This window comes from Poeciliopsis prolifica, unplaced genomic scaffold (genome assembly GCF_027474105.1).
Source record: "Poeciliopsis prolifica strain line A6 unplaced genomic scaffold, Auburn_PproV2 SCAFFOLD039, whole genome shotgun sequence".
NCBI lineage: Eukaryota > Metazoa > Chordata > Actinopteri > Cyprinodontiformes > Poeciliidae > Poeciliopsis > Poeciliopsis prolifica.
Window position 1 is genome coordinate 612,625 of NW_026562414.1, and position 27,697 is coordinate 640,321.

The window sequence follows — 27,697 nt, forward strand, 5'->3', positions numbered from 1 at the left end:
CAACATCTTGAATTGTAAGTAGCAAGGGATCCAAAGTATTAAAGCTTCCACCTGCAGATGCATTAGGTTAAATAAATTTCACGCATTTTTCATCTGCACATTTGAAACCCCACAGGCAGATAAGTGGAAGATTTTCCAAGAGAACGTTCTGAAAGATAGGAGCTCTAAAACCGATCGGTTTAAAGGCGAAGAGAGAAATGTGAATCCACTTTGGAGAGATGTGTTTTTCTGGGTTAGGTACATCTCCTACCGCTTCATAGAAGGTCATACTTAATCTGTATAATTATTTGCAGGCAATTTTGATGCAGCTCGCCTTCTGAAGTGCTTCGGGGTGCACCTACGCAGCATTTAAAACACTCCTGGAATATGATTTTTATTTTTTGTCGTCTTCTGAATCTGACATCGGGGAGATTACCTTTTCCCTTTCTGGCAGCTGCAAATATCTCTTGAATGAAGAAATGTCTCAGTGAGGCAGGCTGCTAAAGGCATTATGCACATGCATTCTTACTCTAGCAGGATATAAATGCAGGTTTTATCTTTTGTCGATATAATAATATTCAAGTTTGTTGAAATAAATTGTTGAGATGAATCTTTTCCCCTACCACAAAAAAAAGCACCACTCTACAACATGATTTGTCTGAGTTTGTCTGTGTCCGTTCATTTGTTCACAGAGGTTTCCCTATTTTTAGAGGGGGAACAGGTGTTGACAATCTCCCCCTACAAAAGGTCGAGGGAGAAGGGGAGAGGCAGACAAGTCAGTGCTTCTGCGCTGTCATCGAAACTGTTGGGTGACGCTCAAAACCGGCCACGTCAACACTCAACAATCAGCCCCGAGGCTCGACTGGACACAATGTGACATTTCAGGAATCACACTGATTCCCTGAAAGCCAACCAATACCAGTTCTCCTGGTGACACCCAATCTGCTTGGAGCATACAGTAAATCTGTTCTGAAAGCATTCAAAAGGTCCAGTCTGGGTGTTTATGTACAGAATCATTCAGGCACGACGCGGGGCGGGAAAGCAGGATCGTTCCCACTGCGGCGTCGAACCGAACAAACATGACATGCATGCACTGCAGATGACTGCTGTCAGCCATCTCTGCGGGCAGCTGTTGATGAAAATCTGAGGCGGGCTAATGTAAACACTGTGACAACAAGCACTAAAATACATGTTCAAAGCAGGGAGTCAGGAACCCATTATGAACTATGAAAAAGCAGGAGTCAGAATAATTCTGTGTATTTTTTTTTAAAAGTTATATTTTTACTGTAACTATTGCACGATATATCAATAATAGTCATAAATGTGTACAAATTCAGTGCCATGTGTATAATTTCACAATGAAAAAGTAAACCTTTAAGTTGAGCCAACTTATTAAGAAGGGAAGAAAACACACATTGAGAAATTATTGTTTTTGATTTTTTTAAAATTACAAAACCTTGAAAAGTAAATGCAACTCGTCTCTTTTTGGACTCATGCAACATTTTTATTTTATTCATCAGCACTCTGAATTGCCTTGTTGTTGAAAACGAGATATGTAAATAAAATGACCTTTACCTTATTGTTAACTGTTAGAGAAAGATGGAAAACATGCGTAGACTTAAGAGTTTGATTTTGATTGAGTTCAATGTTCTGATTATTATGTTTGGAGTTATGTGTTTTATATTTAACTTTGTTTTCATGGCACTTACTTGTGTTTAGTTAGTTTCCCCATTTCCTGCACAGTCAGTTGGTGTAATTTCCTCTGTTCACTCCAGCTTCAGCCAGCCTTTTCCAGATGCTCCTGTTTTTCACCCTTTCTTTATCTCATTGTCGGTGTAAAGCTGGAACCTTAAGCCTTGCACACACTAGAACGATTCTTAAAATTCATACAACACTTGAAAGTCTCACTGTGTAACCTCGCGCATGACAGCAACTTCCGTGACACTCCACAATAGAAGATGTCGATCAGTTTGACTAGTTGCCTCAGCAGAATGTTGTCCGACAAATCTAACAGACATGTCAGTCTTTCAATTAATCTGACAGCAAGTTAAAAGTGTTGACGTGCTTATTATTAGAGTCGGATGCTGAAAACTGGGAAAGAGGGAGGAGGCAGAAACAGTGGAAGCTCCTGTGGCCTCAGGTTGTCTGGCTGTGGCTCTCCCTCTCTGATGGACCTTGGATCAAGCTCACATTGTAGAGGAACTGTGTTACATGGCAGAAGTGGCAACATGGCAGTATGGGGTTGCAAGAAGCAATAGCAGCCAAAGTGGCAATAATTATGATACAAGTGACTTTAGTATAAACAATAATTTACTAGCATGGCAGTTTTACCCATTGCGAAGAAAAGTATCATATTAAATGTCAGAATATAATAAAGTAATTCAGAAAAAAAACATATTGACTCCATTTATTCCAACAGAGATGCTAAAAAAATTATTGGAGTCTCTTCTGCTAGATTTTATTTTAGACAACTTTTATTTTAAATCAACTGTGTTTAAGAGGAAAGCAGTCTGTTGTTAAGTTAATGTATGTGTTTTTTGGTGAGGGGATAATGAGCATTTTGTCTGTTGTTGCTTCTCAAACACCCACAAAATGCAACAAATGAGCAACATGTGGGTGTTAAAACTTGTGAATAGCTGGCAGATCACAGCAGGTCACTGTACAGTACATCACACGTGACTGCAAGTGTAAAGACGAAACAGGGCTGGATTTGGGTGAGTGCAATCATTTGTCTGCTGATGTGGGTAGGCGGCGGACAGGAGAGGAGTGATGTTTGGACACGCATGCGATTGTGGATCTAAATTTGAACTTGACAGTACACGTGTGTATTTGCATGTGCATCTGCTGTGAGGGGAGCATTGTGCTGTTACACAATGGATGCTTTTCACATTCCTCCCTTCACCTGTCAGCGCCAACAAAGGCCCTCTTCTCTGTCTTTGACATGTGTGAATCTCCTGCTGGCCAGAGGAGATAGCTGTGGAGTAAAAGATGTGGGTGGACAGTCTGAACAGTCCCCTTCCCTTCTGACCACCTTCATGTTCTCGCTTTCAGGCTGCAGAACGGAAGACTTAGAGCTCAGTTGAGAACATCACCGAGGAGGAGGTGATGGAGAAGTTTCTCTTTTCCAAACTGACATGTTGTAGAAGTGACATATTCACAAAGCTCGTCACTGGGAGAGCAGCAGTGTCCTGTATTTTATGCTCTAGATAATAATAAATTGATTTTAAATTTATTTACTTTAGTTGGGAAGTTAGAAAAAAATGTTAAGCAGTGTTTTTGTGCACCCATATTGATCATGTCAGTGTATCAATTCTTGATAAGAATCCATATAGCTTTAAGTACATGCATATATTTATTTGTTTATATGAATTATTTTTTGTAATTCACCAGTCAAATAGTCATTGAAACTAACCAATGTTTCCTTTTTTGTCTCTGACTAGTATTTCACTGGGCAACCACCGAATTAAATGTTCTTAATGTGTAAAAATAGTTAACCAGCACATAAACATGAACATACTCCAAATTCAGCTGCTTAAAAAAAAATCAACTTATCAGTCTACTTACAATCAAGCCTCTTAAGTGCTCAACAATTGCCTTTTTATTTTCTGCCTCTTTTTCCTGCTCATGCTTCCTGTGAAAAGATTGTCCATTTAATGATTTGATGACCCTAATGTCACAAAAGGCTCTGCAAAGATGTACAGTCTTTGCTTGAATCATGTCGTGTCGGGCATTGCAGCATCCCTGCTGTGCCAGCTAACTGCTAAAGTGACTGTTCTAATTGTGTAGCAAACTCAAAATCATTCAGGCTTGTCAGTGTAGGAGTTAAGGCATTTCAAAAATGTGAACATTTTCCTTTTAAAAATGGCACCTGTCAGGATAATTTAGAAACCTGGAGCATGACGCACAAAAATGCTGCATTCAACTTTAATCACAATAAAATACATATTCCACACAGCTCCTCATTTTTTCATCTTTCTCTTTGCTGATGATTTTGTTGGAGTATAGTCATGTGGTTTGGGATTTCTTCACCTCCCGATTTCTGCTTCTTTTATCAGCGGAAAGACGGCAACTTGGAACGAACCCTGGAGAAAGAGGAACATTCAAAGTCCCTAAAATCTGCTTAACAAAAAGTCAGGCAAATGACGCAGCTGCTGCAAAAACTCTTGTGCATTTTTCATCTGATTTCACCCTGCACTGACACAGAAACAATAATCACGCTGATGTAAATCACGGGTGATAAACAACATTTAAGAGTCCATGAGGGCTTGCATCTCCAATTCCATGCTTCCAGCAACGCCAGTGAAATGTCCATAATTAAATCACAAACTCACAGTACAATCTGATTTTTTGTTTGATTGTTTTGTTATGCTCATACAGTTATCATGAAGGTATTTGACTTTTTTAAATTTTCTCCTGAACAAGCTGCCTCACATGAAAACAAAGCTACAGACCAATCTACAGTATAAGTGAAATTTAGTTGTATGGGAGTGTTAAATCACAACCAGTATGTGTTTGTGGATTTTGCTCAGACTTGATGGTTACTGTAGGTGGGTGTGAGCTCACAATGTGCTTCATGTATGGGTCCAACTTGGGTTTACTAGACAAACCTCATTTCAGCAAAACCTCATTTAGGATATCCTAAAAATGTCCTTGTGGGGTCTCACTTGGGTGTAAAGAATTTACATTCAGAATCAATAAAATAGATGAATATGGGTAATCTTTGTATCCGGATTTGATCAAATAAGTACAATCAGATAACATATAACCTGCATTCATACAACCTGCCCACGTAGTGCCTGTTTTCAACCCTTGTCCTACCAAAATGTCATGACTAAAAGAGCCATCTCTTTTTGTCATAAGGTGACTAAAAGAGAAAAACTAATCCTGGAACAGAACATCTGAACAAACTTAAACCCACTGCTATCTATGAAAGGATTGATATGTCGGCAAATGACATGGAGGCATTTAGCACAGTTGAGGCCCATTTTAAACCCCATGTCTCACTGGCATTATGTGTAAATGTTAACTTTGACAAGATGCCTAAATGGGGAAAAGTGGCGTTTCAAAGAAAAACCTTCTTCAAATAGGGACTTACTGAAAAAGGCAATTGATTCACTTTTCACAGTGAATCAATTGCAACTGAGCAAAAGCTTCAATATTTCCAACCCTTTTGGGCCACATGTGTAAATGGTAGCGGGCATAAGACGCTGACATAGGGAAAACCTTTCAGGAAACATTGATTCCCTGCAGTAGGCAAAGTATAGGCAAATAACATGGGGCAATTATTCAACCTGCAGTAAAATATAAGTGGGTGGTATTTTCAACTCATTTCCTACCCTCATAATATATGCATAATGGATCCAATGTTACCTTCATAACATACCAACATGAAAACAAATGTTGTACCATTCAGCAAAAATAGATTCACTTGACTTTTCCCTACATGTTTGGTCCCACATGGAAATGTTTGCTGCCTGGACAGAAAAAGCTGCCAGAACCCCTCAGTGGCAAATAATAAAGTCATTGAGCCTAATGTGACCTGCATACAGTCCTTACTGGGACCCCTTCGTCAGGGAATTTTCTAACTATTTGGGCAGCATATGTAAATGTTGGCTGAAGTAAGATGCCTGTATGGGTGTTCAGGTGGAGGCCATATGCAAATCTGGGTTCGCTGCGAGTTTATCAAGTCCAAAGCGAATGCATTTTTATTTTTAATCTTCTTTTGAGAGCGGGGATATTTTCAAATCCTCAACCAATGTCCCATGCATATGCAGTACTTCAAAGAAACAAAGTGATTAGATCATCTTGCGGATGCTTTTTCTTATCAGGTAAGACAAGTTTTTCCAAATTCATGAGATGAAATATTCTGAGGCCTCTGCTGTGCTCTCAAAGCTAGTCTCCATGCTCGGGGTCTGCAGACTCGGCCCTCCCCTGGTGTCCTTCAGCAGAGGTAGGAACGTATCGCTGTGACAGGAGCTCATGGAGGAGTCCCACACGCGGGTATCGCAAACATGTTCGCGGTGCTCGGGTGCAGCCCTCAGTTCGCCTTCAGTGGAGCGCAGCGCCATCAGTTCAATCTCATGCTTGGCTGCGGTCTCCAGCACCTGTTGCTTGTTGTAAAACAGCACAAAGTTGTTAATGATGGGGTGTATGGGCAGCGCTATGGCGATGACCCCGCACAGAAAACTGATGGCCGCGTTACACCGGCCTAGAGTGGTCTTAGGGTACACGTCCCCGTAGCCCACAGTGGTCATGGTGATCACAGCCCACCAGAACGACTGCGGGATGCTGGTGAACAGCGTGTCCGGGTGGCTCTGCTCCATGGTGTAGCCCAGCGCTGAGAAGAGGAACACCCCCACCCCCATGTACATGAGGAGCAGACCCAGCTCTTTCAGGCTGCTCTTCAGCGCAGATGTGAGCGTCTGGAGACCGGATGAATGGCGCGCCAGCTTGAAGATGCGCGCAATGCGCATTATGCGCAAAGCCTGCACCGCCTGCTGCACGTTGGCCAGCTCCATCACTCCGGCGCCGAAGGAGGTCAGAATCAGCACCACGAAGAAGGGCATGATCGCCATGAAGTCGATGATGTTCATGAAGGACAGGACGAATTTGATCTTGTTCGGAGAGGAGATCAGACGCAGGAGGTATTCTATGGTGAACCAACCGATACACACCGTCTCGATGACCTCCAGAGTCGGGTGCTCGGTGAGGTTGCCTTCGGAGTCCTCCACCTGAAGCTCGGGGATTGTCCCGACGCACATCACCACCGAGGAGACGAGGATGAAGATGAAAGAAAGTATGGCAATGACGTGCGCAGGCACTGAGGACTCCGGCTTCTCCATCAGCCTCCAAAGGGACGCCTGGAAGCGCTGGCAGCCTCCTGCTGACGGGTCTCCCTCTCTGTCCACTAAGATAGTTCTCACTCTTTCTGCGATCTCTGCAAGTTCATCCTGAACCTCTTTCAGGTGGCTTTTGCAGCATTCATCCAGAAAATCTGCGCCGATTTTCCAGAAGTCCATCTCCTTCATGAAACAAATCGGGCAGATGCCCCTTTTTATGTGTATCTCTCCGTAATAATACAGCTCCACTATACACTTAAAAGCCTCAGGGTCCCGGTCAAAATAAAATTCCCCGCTGTCTGGGTCGTAATCGTCACACAATGAGGATATCTCTTCGGGAGACTTCAGAGAACAGTCCACCAGCTCTGCCAGCCGAGTCTCCGGGAACCGATTCAACACGTCGCCATACAACACCTGTTTCACTCCGCCGATGTTCACCACGATCTCCGCCTCTTCACTCGCCTCAGAGCCGTTGCAGTCCGCGTACCGACTTCTCTGGATTCCCCACATTATTCCGAAGATTCAAAACTGAATGAAATTTCCACATAAATGTCACCAGGCGTCCTGGCGCGTCTTACGTAGTCGCTAGATTCCTCTAAATAGAATATATATATGTACATATATTAGTTATGAAAAAGAAGATCTGTTTTCTTCGACCTGACTGCAGCATGAAGTCCTGTCAGTTCCATGCACCCTTGTTTGGCAGTGAACAGTGCGCCTGTGCGCGCTGCAAAAGTTGGCATTGAAGTGCGCCTGTTGTCAAGTCAGAGCAATTGAAATCCTAACTTCCGGCAGAGATTTCAAAAATGAAACACTCAAATGATAAGAAGGGTTCATAGTTAACTAACACAGGTGTGGAATAATGTGGAATCACTTAGAGGATAAAAATGGCAAACAGAGTCACGATTCTGTATGCAATGTCATGATTATTAGGTTCAATAGTTTTGAGTCACAATTTTGACTTTTAAAGTTAAAAGCCTCCCTGAAATCAAGATTCTCTTGTTCTTTTAACTTGTGAAATTCAGCACAATCCAAACTTTAAAGCCAAAATTGTTACTTTCCATATCAACATTTGGACTTCTGTTTTCTCAAACTTATCACTTTTAACATTGAAATTATAAATATGATGGACTACATTTCAACATTTGACTTCAGAAGTCGATTTGTGCACCCACGCACATTTATTTCTACAGCTGCTTTCTCAATTTCCGGCTGTGACGCGGGATTGCTGCGTGTTTTGCTGTTTACTGTCTGGACGCGGCGCAGTGCAGCCAGGCGCTGCGGATCGCAATTTTCCGCGCTCCGTGGGAAGAAGCACTGTGAGGTGTGAGCTTGACGAAATTACAGATGAGAACTGCAGCTTCCCGTCGCAACGTGAGAGCAACCTGTTGAGAAGAAATATCCACAAGACTTTCTCTGTCAGCCCAAAATGTGGCCGTCCTGTCATCCATACTGGATTCATCATTATGAAACTCCAACTGAAAGCTTCTCTGCAACAGTTTTAACAGCATTATGAAGATGAAGAGCTTTTACAGTGGGGATTATTATTATTATTATTATTATTATTATTATTATTATTATTATTATTATTATTATTATTATTATTATTTGTCATTATTATACCAGTAACGAGGACAAGTGAGTCATTTGGCCTTTAAGACGATAATAATGACCTGACAGCTGATCTGATAAATTAATGGAAAGCTCATTAGAAGGACGTGAAGGAATGGATGAATGATTTATTTCAGACATATAACACGAATAACAAACACAAATAACACACACATACACACACGTTATGACCAATACATTTATCATTGTGTCTGAGAAAAGAACGTATTACAATAGTTATAAAAATTGTTACAAATAACTGTATTTATTTATTTATCAAATTTCATATTTTACAAATGAACACTTTTTAACCACTTTCTTTTTTACAAGTATTACAGTAATACTCACGGTACTCCTCGGTGTTCCGTGAGTATTGGACTTTGTCTCCATCTAGTGGTCACATTGTTCCAATGCAGCTCATCTTTTGTTGCACTGATCACAACCAATCAATCTGATATCTGTTTTATTTATTGCTTAATAGTGTGTTTATGAGTATTCATGGAGTATTTTTCCCCTTCTTAGTTTGTTTAACATGTATTGTTTTGAAATTGCTTAGTAAAGAGAAATTACATTTGTGCGAAAGTTGTGGGTTTCAGGAACTAAACATGTTAAAAGTTCAGAAAAAATAAAGAAAAACCGATGAATTTATCGATCCTTTTCAACCTTTGAATTTGAATCCTGTGTTTTCAGTTATTTTTCTGTTTGTTATTGTGGAATGAAGTGAGTTGAAAATATTATTTTGGCTAATAATTTTTAATTTAAGATGGATTGTATTGTTTTTTTTTAAAGAAAGGTTGTTGTTGTAATAATAACGTTAACTTAAATTTGTTTATTTAATTTCTCCATAAAGTTATTCAGCAAAACATTTTATTGTTTATGTGATGAAGAAAAGCAGCGCTTAGTTGTAAAGTGCAAGAAGATGGTCTGTTTTCACACATTTTTAGAGATAATCTGAACTTTGCACAACTTGTTGAACACCTTTTGATCTAATTATAGCTAGAAACTTTATACTGGCTGTGTTCCCTGCCTGCCTTGATCTTCAAGATGTTATTTGTTCACAAATGATTAGTGAATAAGCGTGTTCATTCGCTGATAAGAGATGGATTCTATTTGGTAAGTATATTTGAATCGGTTTCACGTGATTTTATTTTGTGTTATCAAATTAAAATGCCCAACAAACGTTGGGCGTTCAGAATATTATTTGCTGTCATTTTTATCCCTCTTCAAATTTGTGCCCTACTTTATGTTAACCTATCATTTAAAAGCCAAACAAAATACACTAAAGTTTTGGGGTATGATGTGGGAAAAAAATGGCAAAAGTTCAAAGAGCATTAATAATCTTGCTCTTCATTGTATTTTCTAGTTCTAAAATAAGTTTTTAAAAAAACGGTTCAACACAAATCCACACGCATCCTGCTGTCATTAAATTTTAAGAATGAGTCAGCCTAGTTATCTCTAACGCATCCTGGTGCAGAGAAAGTACACTGCTTCCGTCCTCCTCCTTCCCTTCATTCGTCTCTCCTCAAAACTACACGGCGCACGCTGATTGGTCCAACCTCACCGTCTCCGACAACGGACCAATCAGCGTGGGCCACGGTGAGATTTTTTTTCCCCCTTCTGCATTAGACTTTTGTGAGAGCGTGAGCAGCGGCAGTAGTCTGTTTGTTGTTTCGATCGAGGAGACGAGCTGAGAGAAGTGAAAACCATGAGTTCGCTTTTATTTGGTAAGTTATTGAATGTTGTAGTATTATTGTGCTGCATTAGTAACGAAAATTGCTTGTGTTTTAAGTATTTTAGTGCGTTTTTCGCTACTATTGTTAGCTTGCAGGGAGGGCTAAGTTTCGGTGCAGGAGTAGGCCTTTTATATTTGATGTAATGTTTCAAAATCAAATCTTTAGCTCTGCATAAACAGTCCTCTGCTGTCCTTCTGTAGTTAGTATTTTATTTGATTTGATTTAACATCACTAGTCGCTGAGATAAACCTGCTGGTCGTTCACCTTGTGTTTTAGGAATGCTGGGCTGCTCGCTGGTCCTGTCGGTCCAAGCCTTGTATTCCTCCAGTGATGATGTTATTGAGCTCACACCGTCCAACTTCAACAGGGATGTGATCCAGAGTGACAGTCTGTGGCTGGTGGAGTTCTATGCTCCCTGGTGAGTTCATACAGATGTACGCATTCATTCATCACAATAATGATGCAGCAGTGATAGTTTTATGAGAAAGGATTTGTGGATAAGTGACAGTCGCCTGTTTGAGGCATTTCCTTCCCTTTTAAACATTTACATGTGAATCAAAAAAACAAAAGGCAAGGCTTGCATGCAAAATTTGCTTTCCACTTTTTAGCTGTGAAGAGCACAACCCTCACAAGTTTTTGTTCTCATCTGAAAGAACAATACAACTGTTGAGTTAATTTTTGTCCTGTGTTGGCATTAAAAGTTTTAGAGCCGCACAATCTTAGAAATTGTCCTGATTATGACCCCCAATAAAAAACAAAAGCTGAGGAAGATTCAGAGTTGACAGTGTTTTGATGCATGAGTCTCAGAGCAGTTCAAAAAATTTTTGATTCATTTTGGGTTTCTGTGACTGTTACAAATACAGAGAGAAAAATGTTTAGTTTTGATGAATTTATTGAATGTGAAAAGAATAAGCAGATATTCTAACAGCTTAGCTACCGTTAAGCTGTTAGAGCTCATCCAAAAACAACTTTGTTGGATTCCAGTCTTTTGCTGACCAGTTTGTGTGTCTCTAATTGCAGAAATTTATGGCCATTTGGTCAGTCATTTGTTGTTGCTTTTTTTTTTTTATTCCTTTTTCTTAATTCTCTCATAGGTGTGGTCATTGTCAAAATCTTGCTCCAGAGTGGAAGAAAGCAGCAACAGCCCTCAAGGTAATCCAACAGAGATGTCACACGTCATTCTTTTCTTTCTTCTGCATTTATTTTGAGAAGACAAGACAAGTAGAGTTGTAATGATATGTGTCCAAGAAAAAGAAGGGGCAGGGTGATAAATTTTTATCTGAAGCTTAAAAATTGGCAAGCCTGCTTCTTGTTGCAGCAGAATAACTGATACACAAAATGTTTCATTCTAATACCACAACAGAAACCTTCTTCAAAAACAAAAAGTTAATTACAATTAAGTTATTATGTGGCAAACATAAACGTGTCTGATCAATCTTTCAGGGTATTGTGAAGATTGGGGCTGTAGATGCTGACCAGCACAAGTCATTGGGAGGCCAATATGGCGTCAGAGGGTTCCCCACCATCAAGGTCTTTGGGGCAAATAAAAATAAACCAGAGGAATACCAAGGTGAGTATTAGAAGCATTTTATTTGATGCTATCATAAAATGATTTGTGGCTGATTTAATAACCACATGTTTGAAGACGTATGATGCACTGAATAAATCTTTGATGCCACTAGGAGGACGCAGTAGTCAGGCGATTGTCGATGGAGCAATGAATGCTTTAAGAACGCTCGTCAAAGAGAGGCTGAGTGGAAAGTCTGGTGGCTCCAGCTACAACAAGCAGGTAAGTCAACGACTGGAACCCTTTTGAAGCTTTCACTCTCTTAATGGAAGTGATGGAAATGAAAGGTTTTTCCTTTTACTTCCTGCTGTCTTCCAGCAGAGCAGCGGTGGCAGCAAGAAGGATGTGGTGGAGCTCACCGACGCCAACTTTGATGAGACCGTCCTGAACAGTGACGACGTGTGGCTGGTGGAGTTTTTTGCACCTTGGTGTGGACACTGCAAGAAGTAAGATTCAGTAGCTAACAGACTTGTCTCAAGATAAACCCTTTTACTAAGCAATATGTAGACCTTAAATCTCTTAGATTTGTTCAGGCACTAGAATAAAGCAGAGATTTTTAGTTAAATTTTTCTAGAAGTTATAAAATTTGTCAACTCCACAACTAGAAACCATAAGCCTGCACAAAAATTAAATTTGAGGTGATTTTTTTTGTGTGTGTGTGTGTGTTTGTAATGGTGACTGTGTCCTCCTCCACAGCCTGGAGCCTGAGTGGACAGCTGCAGCCACAGCTGTTAAGGAGCAGACCAAGGGCAAAGTTCGCCTTGGGGCTGTAGACGCTACCGTGCATCAGGTTGTGTCCAGCCGCTATGGGGTGAGTTAAAAACTCAGTGCTGTGTCATCATTTCTCCAAATGCTAAACAACCCTGATATTTGTGCAAAACTGGGCTGTGAATTTCTACCAGTGCATTTCCAGTGGTTTACATATACAGAGCTTTTGGTCTGCTTGAAAAATATATCTTTATGAAGCTGCTTAATGAGAGATTTCTTGAGTTTTACATCTGTAAGAAGCGGAGGGCAGACTGTGACGTTCTGATTTAAATATTTCAGCAGCTAAAATCAAAGCCTTGGCTCTCCAGTGATCAACTGCAGATATTTTGGTGCTGATGATTTGGAAGTGTAAAATAATTTAAATATATCATTGGAAACTAGGTGTATGAAATGATTTAATACAGTATCTGGTGTTGAGCATTCACTGGATGTTTATCTTCAGTAGCTGAAACTTCATTGAGTGATAAACTCAGGAAATATCTCCTCTGTTCTCTAAAAGAGATAAATAAATTTTGCCAGATTGTTGGTTTTTAAAAATATTTTTTAAAACTAGAATAGTACATGCATTTTTGCGATTCAGTCTTTTGCATTCGGTGGCTTAAACTTATGCCCCAAAATCCCCAGCATGGGTGTATTTTTAAGCATAAATAATGGCTTTCCTTTTGTTTTTATGTTTCCCACATCAGACAGCTGATACTGGTATTAAAGGAATGTTTTTGTATGTTTTAGATTCGCGGATTTCCCACAATCAAAATTTTCCGTAAAGGGGAGGAGCCTGAGGACTACCAAGGAGGCCGCACCCGAGGGGACATCATCGAGAAGGCCATGGATTTGTTCTCTGACAACGCTCCTGCTCCTGAGCTGCTGGAGGTCAGAGTGATCATCCATCATATACTAATCACTTTGATTGATTACTGTGGCAACAAGTATGACTGCTTCAGGTGTTGTACAATTAAAGCTAAAGCTATGACTAAAATAGAAGCTTTAATCAATGTTCATTCTGTCCTCAAGAAGCAATGGAATGAAAAAAATATTGGTTTGTATTATGAAGAAAAATTAAGGTTTTAAGATGTATTAAAAGGATTTCAATATTTATTTTTTTATTTTTATGATTTATTCTTATTTTTTTAAATCGGTTGCATCCAGCAGTCTGTCAATGTGACCTCATATTCAAAACATTGATATGCTAGAGAGTTTTTTATTTTACAAATGGACAAAAATTTTATAATTTAGCAAATTTCATTTGATAAATGTTGATCTGAAGATGTGTAAAATTGCATTTTTTAAGAAATAAGACATTTATATGAACCCGTTTTTATTTTACAGAAAATACTTTGAGTTTAAAATGAACTTTTTCTCTCAGATCCTTAATGAAGACGTCTTGAAGAAGACCTGTGACGACAGTCAGCTGTGTATAATTGCCGTCCTTCCACATATCCTGGATACAGGTGCTGAAATGCGTCTTTACTCCCCTCCCCCCCATCTCCCATGTTAAAACTTTGTTTCCAAATTACACCAAAAATCTAAAACACAGATTACATACAGAAATCCTAATACCATTCTGCTGTTTCCAAACAGGTGCATCCGGTAGAAATGGTTATCTAGATGTGATGGTAAAGATGGCAGAAAAGTATAAGAAGAAGCTGTGGGGGTGAGGATTAATGCTACGGAATATTACTTTATTCTATCAAAGTTACAGTTTTCTGATCTTTTTTGTTGTTTTATTTCCAGTTGGCTCTGGACGGAGGCAGGTGCTCAGCTGGAGCTGGAGACCTCTCTAGGAATTGGCGGATTCGGCTACCCGGCCATGGCCGCCATCAACGCTCGCAAAATGAAGTTCGCTCTCCTCAGAGGCTCCTTCAGTGAGACTGGCATACACGAGTTCCTCAGGTAGAGGGCGCACTTTTCCTGCTTTTCTAGTTTTCTTTAGTAAAAGAAAGCAAACAGCAGACTAAATGGAGGACCTGTTTTCAGGGAACTTTCCGTGGGCCGAGGCTCCACCGCCACACTGGGAGGCGGAGTCATGCCAAAAATTAACGCTGTAGAAGCCTGGGATGGGAAAGATGGACAGGTGAGTGTGGCTGCATCAGTTTTCTGATGCGAGGCAATGGTGCTCTGATAGGAGCATTATAAAGATACGATTTTTCAAATGAACAAGCCTAAACTTTAATATCTTAACAGAAAATAAACTGGGTTTCATTTATTATCATTATTTAGCATAACACTAACATTGCGACTTAAAAAGAGCTTTTTGAATTTGGCTTCTAATTGTGTTCGTCGCAATCAGTCAACAGAATCATTAACTCAAATGTTTCAAGCAAAATTCAGTTTTCATGCAGACTACTGTGTAGAGGGTTCCACAATATCGCTGCAGTGTTCACTAATAGATACCGTTTATTTCGAAACTCAGACAAAGCTGACCAAAGTGTGCTTTCATGTTGAATGACTTTAATTCAGTTTATTTATATAGCTCCAATTCACACCACATCATCTTGAGGCAATTTGCAAAAATATAGTCATATTGTTGTATTTCAAAGGTTGAAAAGGTCTCAAGTTGGTTAGCATAATGGCATTTGGGTACTAAGGGAGCCACAGCACAACTGCCTGCATAAAAAGGAGCTGAGGAGATGAAACAGTGGGTTCTGATTAAAGATTAAAGCTGTTTGTTTGTTTTTTTTATTTCAATTATTTTCGATCTGGTGCGTTTGCCTCACTAATTAGCTCTGGATCATTGTAGTAATTTTCTGATGTTAATATCTAAATAAGGTAGATGAACTCATAATACCTGTGTGTATGTATATCATTTAGTCTCTAATTTAACTGAACTGAAGCTGACCTTTTTTTGCATTTGGCTGCATTAAATGTTTTAACATGCTTAATGTTGAACTGTGAAGTCTGAATAATGTGTAAAGTTCTAATCATTACACTTAATTAGTTCTGTACATATGAGTGCAAACTGATTGCTGAATATATAAACTAAATGGCTTTTGTGGAGAAAATTATTTACTAAAAAAAATCTGATGCTAAATGAATGAGATTTGTGTTTTTTTTCTAATGTAGCTCAACAATGATTGAGTGCAGTTATGATTTAGCTCTTGCTGTTCAGAACTTTATATAAAGGGAATCATTTAGAATTTTTTCTTTAAGTTTTCATCATTTGTCTTTCAAAATCACCTGTAGTTAAAAGAAAATATTCAATTACAATAAAGCTGAATTTATATTTGGACCACAATCCATCATTTATTCTAACATTCTCTTTTATTTTCTTTTTTTCTCTGTCACGTTCAGCTTCCTGTGGAGGAGGAATACGACCTCAGTGACATCGATCTGGACGAGGACTTTGAGAAGGACGAGTTATGAGTCCAAACGTAAGGATCGGACCCAGACTGATTTGGGTTTGGTCTTGTCTGGTCCTGTCCCTCGCCTCCCCCTTCCTGTGGACGAATGGGAGGCCACACTGGCCAGTTACTGAAATACTCCAGAAGAGGCGCATGAGAGTCACCTGTGGTTTTTCACACCATCTTATCTGTCACCCAGAGGGAGGGGAGTGTGTGCGCGCCTGTGTTTGTCCCTGAGGTGAACTCATTTTCACAAACCTACTGAATGTTTAAGGCTGAATATTTATAAAGCTGCCACCAGCTGGAGAGAGGAGGGGGAGGTTCATTTAAGTGTTTTATTTTTTATTTTCCAAATGCGACTCCCTCTCCCTTCTTCAGCTGCCTTAAAGTAACAGTTTTAAGATGTGAACTCGTGAAAGGTGATGATTCAACCTGACTTGGCATATTTTCCCTTTTTTTAAAAAACAAAAAAAACGGTAAATGAGACTCTGGGTGGGTTTGCGTCATGTCTGTCCAGGACAGGGGAGAATCTGTGGGACGACTTGTGTAGATTTTCTTACACAACTTTATTTCATTCGTGTGAAAACAAAATTACATTTTTGTTACAAAAATAAAAAGGAATAAAAACAACCAGTCCCTGCCTCCTTATTCACATACATTATACTCACAATATCCAAAAATACAAATAAGTGAGCCATGCTATATCAAGGCATACAGACCTTTGTAAGCATCTGTTCTCTTAAACCACAATAAGCCACAGTTGAATCAAACTCTTAAGTCATTTAATTAGTTTCCTTTTGTAATGTAATGGTAGCCATAACACTTTAACCTTTGAATCCAGTCAATATACTTATATGGCACTTAAATTAAACAAAAAGGCTAAATGGGAAAGGTTTAGGAAAAGCACAAAAAAATACTCAAAACGGCTCCAGAGAGAAGACACATAAATGTAAACAAGAGTGTTAGCTAAAAAGGGGAGGTAAGGAATGGTGTAAAGCTGAATTTATGTGGTAGGTTTTTCTCATGCAGCAGAGTGGATTTCTCTGTATCCTCAGAACTGGCGGGAGGTTCCCTGATCCGACTGCAGCAGTCTGACGATGGACGGGTCGCTTTTGGCACCTTTAATGAACTCCTCCAAAGACAATCTACCTGCAGAGCACAAACCGACACGAAGCGCGAAATGAGTCATCTGACGAAGGAAAAACAAGCATCTGATTTTTCAGTGTCGCAACACAATCACTTCTGCCCCAGTTACCGATATGTGTGAAATCCAAAAAATCCTTTCAAAAAACACGTCATGTTTACTTGCAGAAAGCTTTGTGCAATTTCTTACAAGACTAATTTCATTCCAATCAGTTTAAGAAAAGATTTAACACACTGATTTAGGCAACACATGCCTCATTTAAGCTTTCAAGAATATTAATTGTTTTCCTATAACAAAAAATACATTTACATACATTTTAGTTTCATTCAAACAAGCCGTACAGTTCCATTTGAAATCTGAATAGTGTTTAGCAAACTCTATTTGCTTTTGTGATGGTAGGTTAGAAAAAAAGGTTTTTGTCCTCACATCACTACCAATCCATTGGTTGTCATGAAGATGGCATCAAATTGTTGTGATGGAGATTTCAGTGACCACAAAAAACTGCTGTCAGCTGCAATGAGCTTTCAAGTCACAGCTTCCTGATTAGAAGTTTCTAAAAAGGATGTTTTGTATTGTACATAAAGAAATGCCTCAGTAATATTTATTTTAAAACTATTAGGAATACTAATAAACTAACTTTTCCAGGTAGAATTGTTTTAGAATTTGAATTTTCTACATTATACAGATTTAGTTTATCCCCACTGCTTCAGTTTCCTTTCTATGGAGAGGAAATGGCTGAGATCATGACAAACCCGTCCAGGACAGTACTACTTCTCTTCCTGATTTTCCATACTTTTGTTCCCAGTTTACTGTATTGTGTGGAGTAATTGTTGGTAGGCCTCCTGTTCCATCAACCTGTGAGTCAGTCTGTAGTAAAAGCACTTCTGAGAGGAAGTTACTGCCATATATGGATGACAATGCTGCATCCATCATGGAACCTTCTTGAGACCTATGACTCTACGTGGCTGTAGGCCACGTAGAGTGGAAATAAAATGAAACGTGAGAACTTTTGCTACAAAGATCACCCTCTTTTTTTTTTTTTTTTTTTTGCTACAACAAAATGAGGGTGAGTTCTGCTAAAGAAAAACTGAAAGTGAAACAAATTAAATTCAGCAATTCATTTTTTGAAATTCTATTTTAAGATTTTAACTCCATGTCAGCCAATGTGCCATGCACTCTGGTCTGTGTGAAAAGAACACGTGTGTCCTTCTTACAAGGCAAACAACTTATTTCCATTAAGGAGAAAATGCTGAGGAAAAATCAGTTATAGCATGAGTATGACAGACAAAACATACACATCACACCAGTCTTACCATCATTGTCGATGTCCATCTGTCTGAAGATCTTATCCGTTCTTTTCTCTGGCGTCGACTCATCCTCTGGCATCTTCATTACTGATGACACCATCTTGTAGATGGCCTACAGATTAACATAATTGGGAATGCAGTTATGTACATGAGGACTTTTCTAATTATATCTTTGTTGCTGCAGAGTTATGTGGGAAAAATATCTATTCTTATGTGAGATTAACCTTACGCTTACTGATGCTCAAACCTGTTTCCGTTGCTCAGAGAACTGAATCTGCAGAGGATTCTCTGACAGACTTCCACAGTACAGAGAGCAGCTTCATGGCCCAACTTTGATTTTTCCACATTCGCTTCTATCAGCAAACACAACAGAGCTAATAATGAGATGCCCCTGCATTCTGCTCTGCTCTCCATTCTGGAAGAGTAAATATATCTGCAGCAGTAAGACGCACAGTGAGTAAAACCTACCTGCATAACAAAGAGTACACTACAGTTCCTTATAAATTCACATCTTAAAATGACATATAAATATATTTTGAAAACAATGTAATTTTAATAGTATGTTCCAGCATTTTGCAAACAGTGATGAGCATAGAACTGACTGGAGATTTGGTTTGATTTCGTCAATTAATAAAAAATAAGCAGAGAGAGCTACTGGATGGATCTTTGGACTAAATAAACACAAAAACAGTTAAAAATAGTCAGAATATTGTAAGAATTTTTGAACATAATTGAGTGGAAATGTTATTTAAAATGTTTAAAGTAGTGGGGAGTTATTTTGATACAGAGAGAACCCATTGAATGAGTTGTACTTGAAAGTGCTCCTCCGCTAGTATGTTTTTCTAAAAGAGCATGAGTGTAGATTTCAGCGTCATATATGGTAGTGACATACAAGGCTAGTTTTACGAGGTCATTCGTTTTCTTTCCTCTGAAACTAGCAGGCCAAAGAAAAACTGTTTACCCAGAAAACCTGGCAAACCTGTACTTGGTAGATAGAGATTTGTAGAGAATGGCAGCAAAGCATTTCTAGACTGAAATTTAGGATATTTAGTCTTCCTAGTAGAAAGTTGGTGTTTTCTATTAAACACCAACTTTCTATTACAATTGTAAGAGATTAAAATGCAATAGATTTACTGCAAGCCATTACAAAGGGGAGCACACAAGCACCAGATGATCTGTCAGTTGCCTCATAAACGTGCAATATTTCTCGCTTACTTGTGCAGTCAGTGCTCTGACCCTTACATGACCTGTGGGAAACTACAAGCAAGACTTCTTAAAGATTTCCTTCAAAAATAGATTTCTTCTTGCCACTTTAGAATTAAAGTCAAATTTGTGTATTGCAGTTATTATATGTAAAAGTCAAATGAATTCCCCTTCCTGGGCTGTTTGTAACCTGCTAAAATATGAAACGAGGTGTACATACGTTTGCAAGACAATAAAATTTTAAAGTGAAGAAGCTATGATACAGTTATTGGTTTTAGATTTATTTCAGAAAATGCTTTTTTTTCCTCTTGAGCTCCTTCACATTCTTAGAAACGCTCTTGCAAGCTGCAGGCTGTAATAAAGGAGGAGTAAGCTGTGAGTCTCTCGCAGCATCAGTGGAAATTATTTACTTAAAGCACCATAGATATTAGAAATGCACACAACAAACAACCAAGAAGGGGTTAAAAGTTTAGAATAATTAATACTAAAGAACCAACTGGTTCTGACAGCCTCTATTGTCTTTCTCATCTGCGGATGTAAAACCTTCTCTACCTCTTCATGCAATCTGACATATTTAACATGCAATCAGTTATAATGCAGAACATGTTTTCCTCACCTGAACTATCTCTAGCATTTCCGCCCGACTGATGTAACCATTCCCGTCCAGATCATACATGCTGAAGGCCCAGCGCAGCTTCTGCTCCAGCCCGCCACGTGATGTCACACTCAAAGCTATGATGAACTCCCGGAAGTCTATGGTGGCGTCGCTGTTTGTGTCAAACGTACGAAACACGTGCTCCGCAAACTTTGAGGCGTCGCCATACGGGAAGAAGTTGGCGTAGATCTTCTTGAACTCCTCCACTGTCAGGTGGCCGGTGGGACAGTCCTTCAGGAAGCCTCGGTACCACTCCTGCAGCTCGTGGTCGGTGAACTCTGTGTTCTCCCTCAGGTCGTTCAGGACCTCAGGTCGCAGTTTACTGTTCTGCTTCCCCATGATGCAGCGCTCCGAGGCGGACAGCCGAGCTGGCGTTTCTACCTTCTCTTCTAAGTGTCTCTACTCAAGCCGCACTACTGCGCCCCACGTCAAAGGCTGCTCCACTTCCTCTGCTCCTGCAGGGGACCAACAAACCTCATTAACAACCTTGTGTGAATTTCATAAATGATTCATTGGATCAATTATTCTTCTCAGTTTTCAACAGCGTTTCCTTCTTAAACATGTGCTAGAAATTCTTCTCAATCAAGCCGAAGAAGAAAAAGGTGGATTGTTCAACACCAAGACATCAAAGATTTCAACAATGTTGGGAAAGTATTCTGCTTATGTTTGGGAGAGAATAAATAAATGTGTTTGTCTGTGTACGTGTAGGTGGTTGTGTGTGTGGATAGAGTTAATTTGTTAACCTTGCCCTCCACTGGAAAGGGGACAAGGATCCTGGGGGAGGAATTATAAATCTTAATAAAGCAACTTTGTAAAAGGTCAGGTTGACACAGACTACTGTAGCCGACAGAGAACCAGACATTCACCTCGATAACAATCCCCTCCATCCTGGGAAAATGGGTAATCTAATTTAATTTAAGCAGGTGTAATTTATTACTGAATAAAAAGCAGACACAAATGATGGCTAAAAAGCATCTGGCCACCTGGGTCTATTCACCTTTGGTTTCTGTGGTTTGTCCGAATTCAGCTCCTATGGTTACGGTATACTCTGCAAAAACTGTTTATTCATGCATGCAGGGGCATTCATGATTGGTGATATGATAATACAGCACATCCAGAACAAAATCTAATTTTTGAAAGTGACACCTTGCATGATGATGTAAAGATAAAGGTTTGTTTTGGTAAGCAAACACAAAAAAAAAGTTATCTGGCGAGAAAAATTTGTGAAGGCGGATTTGTTTTTATTTCAAATATAAGGGAATTGATTTTGTTTTATCAAATAAGAAAAATGGTGATGGCAGCTTTGAATCTGACCTTGAAAACAACACACCAAAGAATGGTCGGAAAACCTTTTGAATACAGACAAATTTTACACTTTGTCATGTTTCAAGCACAAAGTCAAATGTTCATGCTCTACTTACCTGTGAGTGTAAGAGCAGGACCAAATTTTAAATGCTTCATATTTTCTGCATTGCTTTCACTATGCTCTTAGTGAATATCCTCTGTAGTTTTTACAAAATTGGATTTCAACTGATATCAAAAATAAGATAATTTTTACTAGTTATGTAACTTTTTGTAGCAATGCATTTTTAAGACAATTTCACATTTTTAAAATTTGTATTTTTAAAAAATTATTTCCACTCTGCCTTGCAATTATACTATAATGGTAAATCATATTTTATAAAGTATACAGAAATTGGTGGTTGTGACACTGCAAATGGCTCATAGTGTGAAAAGGCAGTCTGGTTACTTGTAAAAGTAAATGTTTCCAATACACGAAACGCGATAGAACAGATTAGTAAAAACACAAGCTTCCAAGTAAATTTAAGCAAATGGCATTTCTGCTAAAGTGTGGAGGCAAAAATCGATAAAACCGAGCTAATCTTTTACTTGTATCTGTTTAAGTGTGAGTGGGAAGGATGGAAAACAGGGGTGTGTGGGTGTTGGGAAGAATGGAAAAAGTATGACACATAGAAGAAAAACTATTTCCAGCCATACAGTATGAGTTGCTTTGGTAATACCAGAGGTTCTATTACATAATAACCTTTCTATATAACACCTCCACTTCTCCCTATTCCTTCTAATGATTTTTCTTTTTTTTGCTGAAAGATATTAGATCTCATCGCTTCGCTCTTCACTGCCAGCAGACTGATTCTTTTTGAAGAACAGATGAAGACAGTGTGAATCTGAGTACACATAGACACTGTCATTTCTTTTAATTGCCTCACAAGTTTAATTTCCTGCTCTTCTTTGAACCAGAGTCACAATGTGATGAGAGAAGCAGATGTGAGAATTTGATCTTAACAATGCAGCAGGGGCTCTTAAATGAAAAAGGAATAGATTAAGCACAGTTGCAAAGTGTTGTAGCTTTGATTTAAGTTTCCAAGGCCTTTTTTGCTTTAAAAAAAAAAAACAAAATCTCCTCATATCCTGTTTTTTTTCTTAATTTTTTTTAGCTTCTCTCAGACTTACCAAGTCTGGCATTAGACTTGGATTGCTTATTGTTACTAATGTAAACAAAGGTTTTCCATCACAGCATCTTTGTGGTCAATTCAGTTTAATTAGATGCTAGTAAAATGTTGTAACTATAAAATTTCCTCAGATGACCTTGTGCAGATGTTGATTCAAAAGTTGACCTGAAATCCTACTGAGCAACAAAGCAAATTTTGGTTTTGTTCGAAAACTAAAACAAGTTTTAAAAATATGATTAGACACCAATATTGAAATGTACTTTTTTTTCATATCATTGAATGTTGCCCGTAGTGTTTGTTCCTGCTTCATTATCAATCTTCTTCAGTTCACAATGAAAGTTTATGAAAATGGTTTTTTATATTATTATTATTATTTTAGGAAGATTGTGATAAAGTAAAAAAATAAAATAATCCTCAATGCTCATTATTTTAATGTGTGTTGATTTTTGAATGCTTGACTTAGTGTTAAGTCAAGAAAAACTAAAGACCGACTCAGTGTTTCTGAATTCAGAACATAATGTCATTCCTGTCGATTTGGTGTTATCTAGACTGCAGCATAAATAACGCACTAGCCTGCAAGCCTGACCGTATGACTTTCTCTCGCACATGCAACAGGATGAGGAAGCAGGAGAGAATGGACTTTTCCAAGACAGCTCAGTGTTCAGGCTGAGCAGAAACAGACGTAGATATGGGCGCTACTGTTTATCCCCACAAAGCCACATGAAACCCAGCAGGGCCCAAACTGGGAAACTGAAGTGTTTTACAGATACCAAGCTTGGAAATTAAACATTAACTTCCCAGAGGACGTCCTCATTGAAGAAGAAGTGTACTGTAGCAAAATTAATCCTAGGTAAACAACTTAATAGATTATTCTAAGTCCCTGACTCGCTTTTCTTTTTTTAACCTCCTGCAGGGGCGGTTATTTCCTTCTGCTTATAATGTGACATATGCCCCTCTGTTTTTGCTCTTACAGAGAAATGAAACAGAAAAGGCTGATAGATATAGACACTGCCCTCAAGACATCCTTTTGCAGATGAAATTGTACGCTCACTGTCATGGAAAACATTGAGAGTTTGTGACCGGTCCTTGATACACAGCAGCCCCTGGAGATTGCCTTTCTATGCTCTATGTTTGCAATTCTCTTCAATTACACAGCAACAGCCTCCCTCCCTGTCCCCAACCCCCATCTCTGGTCTGCATGGTTTGCTTTGCCTAATGAGACTGCTTCACACAAGCTCCAGAGCAGCACTCACCCCTTCCACAAGCCCTGTGTAGGCTTCCTGTAAACCCCTGGCCATTTTTTTACAGCTGTTTTCCATTTTTAGGCTCACCTTATTGTCTGTTTTAAGCTTTATCCACAAGGAAGGAGAAAAAAAGTTACCTAAAAGAGACATGAGAAATGATTCTAAGTATATAAACTCTCTGATATGATTTACTCTGTGTTTAAATAACACTCTGAGTGTTTTGGAAGTGAGAGGATAAATGGGCTTTTTAATGTTCAAGCAGATCTCTTCTTCAAAGTGCTGCACAATGTAATACTGTAATTGTTTTCAGAGCAGAAAAAGACTGTAAGTAAGCCACTTGGCCCATTTTACTGCAATGTGCAGATTTGGCGTTGACTTGGTGACATTTGCAGGGTCAAAGTTTAGGAGGATCTCGTTTACGTATTCACATTTTGTCACTTTTAAACACTAAAGAAGTGCTGTGAATAAGAATTCTGCCCCTTTTACTCTGATACTCCTAAATGAAACCTATCAACCAATTGATTTCAGAGTTCAGACAAAGCAAGCTTGGGAAAAAGGGTCTTCTGGTGTGATGTGATCAAAATTTTACTTTCTGGCCTCCATGCAAAAGGATAAATGAGACAAAGAATTAACTGCAGATCATCCTGAAATCTCCATCCACCCTGTGGAACAGGTTTAAGGCAGCACCATGCAGCATGAATGCCTTTCCTCAGATTAATAGAATTTAATATAAGACAAGCCTGGTAGAAGCTGGAGGCTGCAAAGGACTTGAGACCAGGACACAGGCTCATCTTTCAGCAAGATAACGCTATAACAAGCAGCCAGAGCTATAAATTAAAAGTTAGAATGGCCCAGTCAAAGTCCAGGCCTGAGATTATACAGCAACTCTTAAAAAGAATTTCCATCCCTCTATAATTGAGTCTAAGATTGAAAATGTCTGTTTCTGGATGTGCAAAAGAGGTGGAGAAATAACACTTGAAACTGTAAAATGTATTCCTCTCAAATCTGTTATACAAATAAAAACCATGTATCCAAAACTATGTATCCAATCATAACTGATTAGTTATGATTGCTAACTAATCATAAATCAAACAGTAGTAACAGTTATTGCACTCAGAGCCTTTTCAATTACCTGACAAAAACAATTAATAAAATCTCTACTTTTATTTATAAAATCGCTCCAATGTGTTTAGAAAACTCTCGATTGAGGCAAAGCTTTTTGACCATTTTTTTAAGAAGACTAAAAAAATTAACCAATATGAAGCAAAGACCATATGGTATTCATGCTTTGTGTAGATGAACGAAAGTTCATCTTGAAATATTTCTCTCTCCTGCAGTCAATACAGGAGCAGCAGGTGGGTGAGGAGCCAGAACATCAGGAAGAAAATGAGAAAACTGAGCCTCTGGAAAATTCTTGCTTCCAGCCTTGCCTCTTTTTACCCGTGTCAGTGAAAATCAGGCAACGGTTCAGGATGATGTTCCCTGACACACACCGGTAGTCAAGGCAACAGCATCGTAAAACCAAATACGGTACATTGGTACCAAAGAAAACAAAGCACGTTTTCAGCAAGTGTGCTTTTAAAATGTTCAACTTTAAGAGCTGCCAAATTGGAAGTAGACACTTTGTTCTGCATCCATTTGTTCCAGCTTTGTCTCTTTTTTTTCCTTTATCAAAGCTAACATTTTAGAAAACAGTTGGAGCTACCATTTTCAATTTTAAAATGTCAAATTAGTACATTTTGAATGTATTGATTTCATAAACGTCTGACTGCATGAAACTTACATTTTAATTGATAAATTTCAACATTTCAAGCAAGACTTAACCTGTTCAGTACAAATGTAACCAAGAATTCACTGAGACCAGGATGCAAAAAATGGTCAAATACATACTCAAATGAAAGCAAACCTTTTTAAATATTATCATTATTATCAGTCTACCATCATGTGTACAAAAAAGATTTAAACAAATTTTGTCATAAGCTGAGTTTATAAAACTATCCATGCTCTTGCAGTTTCCCTTGGAGTTCACAGGGAAAGTAGCAACTAGGTTGTGCTAATCGAATGCACTGATTCCTTCGTGTGGATTCAGGTCTTCAGGAAGTGTGACCAACTCTATTATGGCAGCTGGAGCATCCAGAGCATCCAGTTGTGTGTTAGTACAGTTATAGTGTGACTGTATTATTGCTACTTATCAATCTGAAAAGGGTTTCCAGACTTTTTCTAAACAATGCCATGCCCATCATGTTAGTTGTCTGGAAGATGGATCCTCTTTTGAAAAAGGTTTCCAAAGTTGGATTTGGGAAAATAATAAGGAATAACCAGACTTCTTCATGTCCGTAGTGGCAGTTGTGTGGTTTTGCAAAAGCCTCTGCAAACGGTGGGGTTTTCGCAGCACAGAGGTGGGTACGTCATGGTTTGGGCTTGTCTTGCGACCCAACAACATGGGCATCTTGTAGTTATTAAGCTGACCATAAACCTCTTGATATGCCAAATATTTTATGGAGTCAAATGTGAGGCCATCTGTTTAGCAGCAGGAGCTTGGCCAAAATCAGGTCATGTGATCAGAAAAGCAATCCAGAGGTTAGAAAGCTGAGAAACAGTGAAGGTCCTGAGGAATAAATGACAACTTATGGCCACTGATGCTAGAAGCTGGTAAACAGCAGTTCTATTTAAGTTGACTGCACGTTGATTTCACAATTAAAGACACAAAAAAAGTATCTGCAAGTACAACATATATTAATACCATTTCACTACAATAAAAGAAAAGATGGAGCTAGTGAAGCCATATTGCTTTTTTTGTCAAATTACGTTTTTCACAGTTTCATGAAGAAGAAGAAACTGTATTATAACCATTACTCAGATTACTTTTTAATTGTTAAGGCACATTGAAAGCCATTCACTAAATCTGCAAATATTTCTCGCGTGGCGGTGTCAGTATTTGGGATGAACTCTCCTCTCTGTGACATCTGGTTGTCTGAATAAACTTTTCAGAAGAGGTGTGACGTGTGCGGGTGTTGTCCGTCTGTAAAACCCGCCTCTGTCCAACTGACCAGACTGTGACACACTGGACGTTACAGTAGAAAAAAAATAATACATTAAACTCAACTGAAACTCACCTCTGTACAGGTTCGGCTCCTCGTTAGGAAACAGTCCACTTTATCCCGCTGCAGGCAGCCGAACTTACGCGTCAACTTGTAACGGTTTAAAGAAAAAGCAAAAAGCCAAAAACACACGACGCTCCACTGAGTCTGTGCGGCCTCAGCGGGAAGTAACAGAGAAAAGCCGAGTTTGGTCTGCATGGACTTGAACGCCTCTGTTTAAGCTCGGTCCCCGGCAGTTTGAAGTGGCTTTTATCATTTAGTGGAAGATGTGGCGCACGCACACTCACGCACAGCTCGGTTTTCATCCGACTCCACCAAATTGACACCGAAGGGGGGGCTTTTTTTTCTTCCAGAAAACAATTAAAACCGATTCCCAATGGCTGCTGAAACCGTGTAAATATTCTTACAGCACATGGAAGCCTTGTAAAAATAGCATAAGAGAGGAAAAGCTTCTTGCTCGGAGCCTGTCGTGTGTGGAGGAAGATATTTACAATTTATCGACGTTGCTCCTCGACGCCCCTCGCGCGCTGAATGGTTCCGCCCAAACTCGCTGCTTCCACACCACCAGAAACACACACTGTGGAAAAATATCTCCTCGGACTATTATTAGCGCAATATCTAAAATAAACTTTACGCATTTCAGGGCAAAAATGTTACAGTTACGCAAACGTTGCCCAAGTGCACCAAAGATGCGAGTTATATAGGGGGGGAGGGGAGGGATGGGAACATGTTCTTCA

At 39.1% G+C, this 27,697-nt stretch overlaps 3 protein-coding genes across 4 annotated transcripts; 1 reads left to right on the forward strand and 2 right to left on the reverse strand.

The window, feature by feature from the left end:
• Window positions 1-3,897: 3,897 nt before the first annotated feature.
• On the reverse strand, window positions 3,898-7,523 carry LOC129375208 (potassium voltage-gated channel subfamily F member 1-like). Its single transcript, XM_055054131.1, has one exon. It carries the CDS (start codon window positions 7,326-7,328, stop codon window positions 5,829-5,831), a length of 1,500 nt encoding a protein of 499 aa, XP_054910106.1. The 5' UTR covers window positions 7,329-7,523; the 3' UTR covers window positions 3,898-5,828.
• A 2,501-nt stretch (window positions 7,524-10,024) lies between these two features.
• pdia6 (protein disulfide isomerase family A, member 6) lies at window positions 10,025-16,465 on the forward strand. Of its 2 annotated transcripts, none has more exons than XM_055054391.1 (13): window positions 10,025-10,153; window positions 10,439-10,580; window positions 11,257-11,314; window positions 11,606-11,732; window positions 11,845-11,951; window positions 12,051-12,175; window positions 12,426-12,540; window positions 13,227-13,367; window positions 13,861-13,945; window positions 14,076-14,148; window positions 14,229-14,387; window positions 14,472-14,568; window positions 15,786-16,465. In XM_055054391.1, the coding sequence occupies exons 1-13, from the start codon at window positions 10,135-10,137 to the stop codon at window positions 15,855-15,857; spliced, it is 1,320 nt and encodes a 439-aa protein (XP_054910366.1). In that variant the 5' UTR covers window positions 10,025-10,134; the 3' UTR covers window positions 15,858-16,465. The 2 variants fall into 2 exon arrangements, with proteins under 2 accessions (XP_054910366.1, XP_054910365.1); XM_055054390.1 differs by having other exon boundaries at window positions 10,030-10,153; window positions 12,048-12,175.
• Window positions 16,466-16,514: 49 nt separating this feature from the next.
• hpcal1 (hippocalcin-like 1) lies at window positions 16,515-27,368 on the reverse strand. The gene is made up of 4 exons (XM_055054392.1): window positions 26,976-27,368; window positions 20,106-20,599; window positions 18,293-18,398; window positions 16,515-16,984 (listed from the first exon to the last, which is right to left on the reverse strand). Exons 2-4 carry the CDS (start codon window positions 20,481-20,483, stop codon window positions 16,887-16,889), a joined length of 582 nt encoding a protein of 193 aa, XP_054910367.1. The 5' UTR covers window positions 20,484-20,599; window positions 26,976-27,368; the 3' UTR covers window positions 16,515-16,886.
• Window positions 27,369-27,697: the final 329 nt, after the last annotated feature.

What these genes read in the sequence shown, in the direction of transcription:
- LOC129375208 (XM_055054131.1), bottom strand. Translation starts at nt 7,328, where the DNA reads ATGTGGGGAATCCAGAGAAGTCGGTACGCGGACTGCAACGGCTCTGAG.
- pdia6 (XM_055054390.1), top strand. An exon ending in TGGTGTGGACACTGCAAGAA is followed by an intron (nt 12,176 to 12,425) that starts GTAAGATTCAGT and finishes CCTCCTCCACAG; the next exon opens with CCTGGAGCCTGAGTGGACAG. An exon ending in CTGCTCCTGAGCTGCTGGAG is followed by an intron (nt 13,368 to 13,860) that starts GTCAGAGTGATC and finishes TTTTTCTCTCAG; the next exon opens with ATCCTTAATGAAGACGTCTT.
- hpcal1 (XM_055054392.1), bottom strand. Translation starts at nt 20,483, where the DNA reads ATGGGGAAGCAGAACAGTAAACTGCGACCTGAGGTCCTGAACGACCTG. An exon ending in AAATGCTAGAGATAGTTCAG is followed by an intron (nt 18,399 to 20,105) that starts GTGAGGAAAACA and finishes GTTAATCTGTAG; the next exon opens with GCCATCTACAAGATGGTGTC. An exon ending in GATGGACATCGACAATGATG is followed by an intron (nt 16,985 to 18,292) that starts GTAAGACTGGTG and finishes TGTGCTCTGCAG; the next exon opens with GTAGATTGTCTTTGGAGGAG.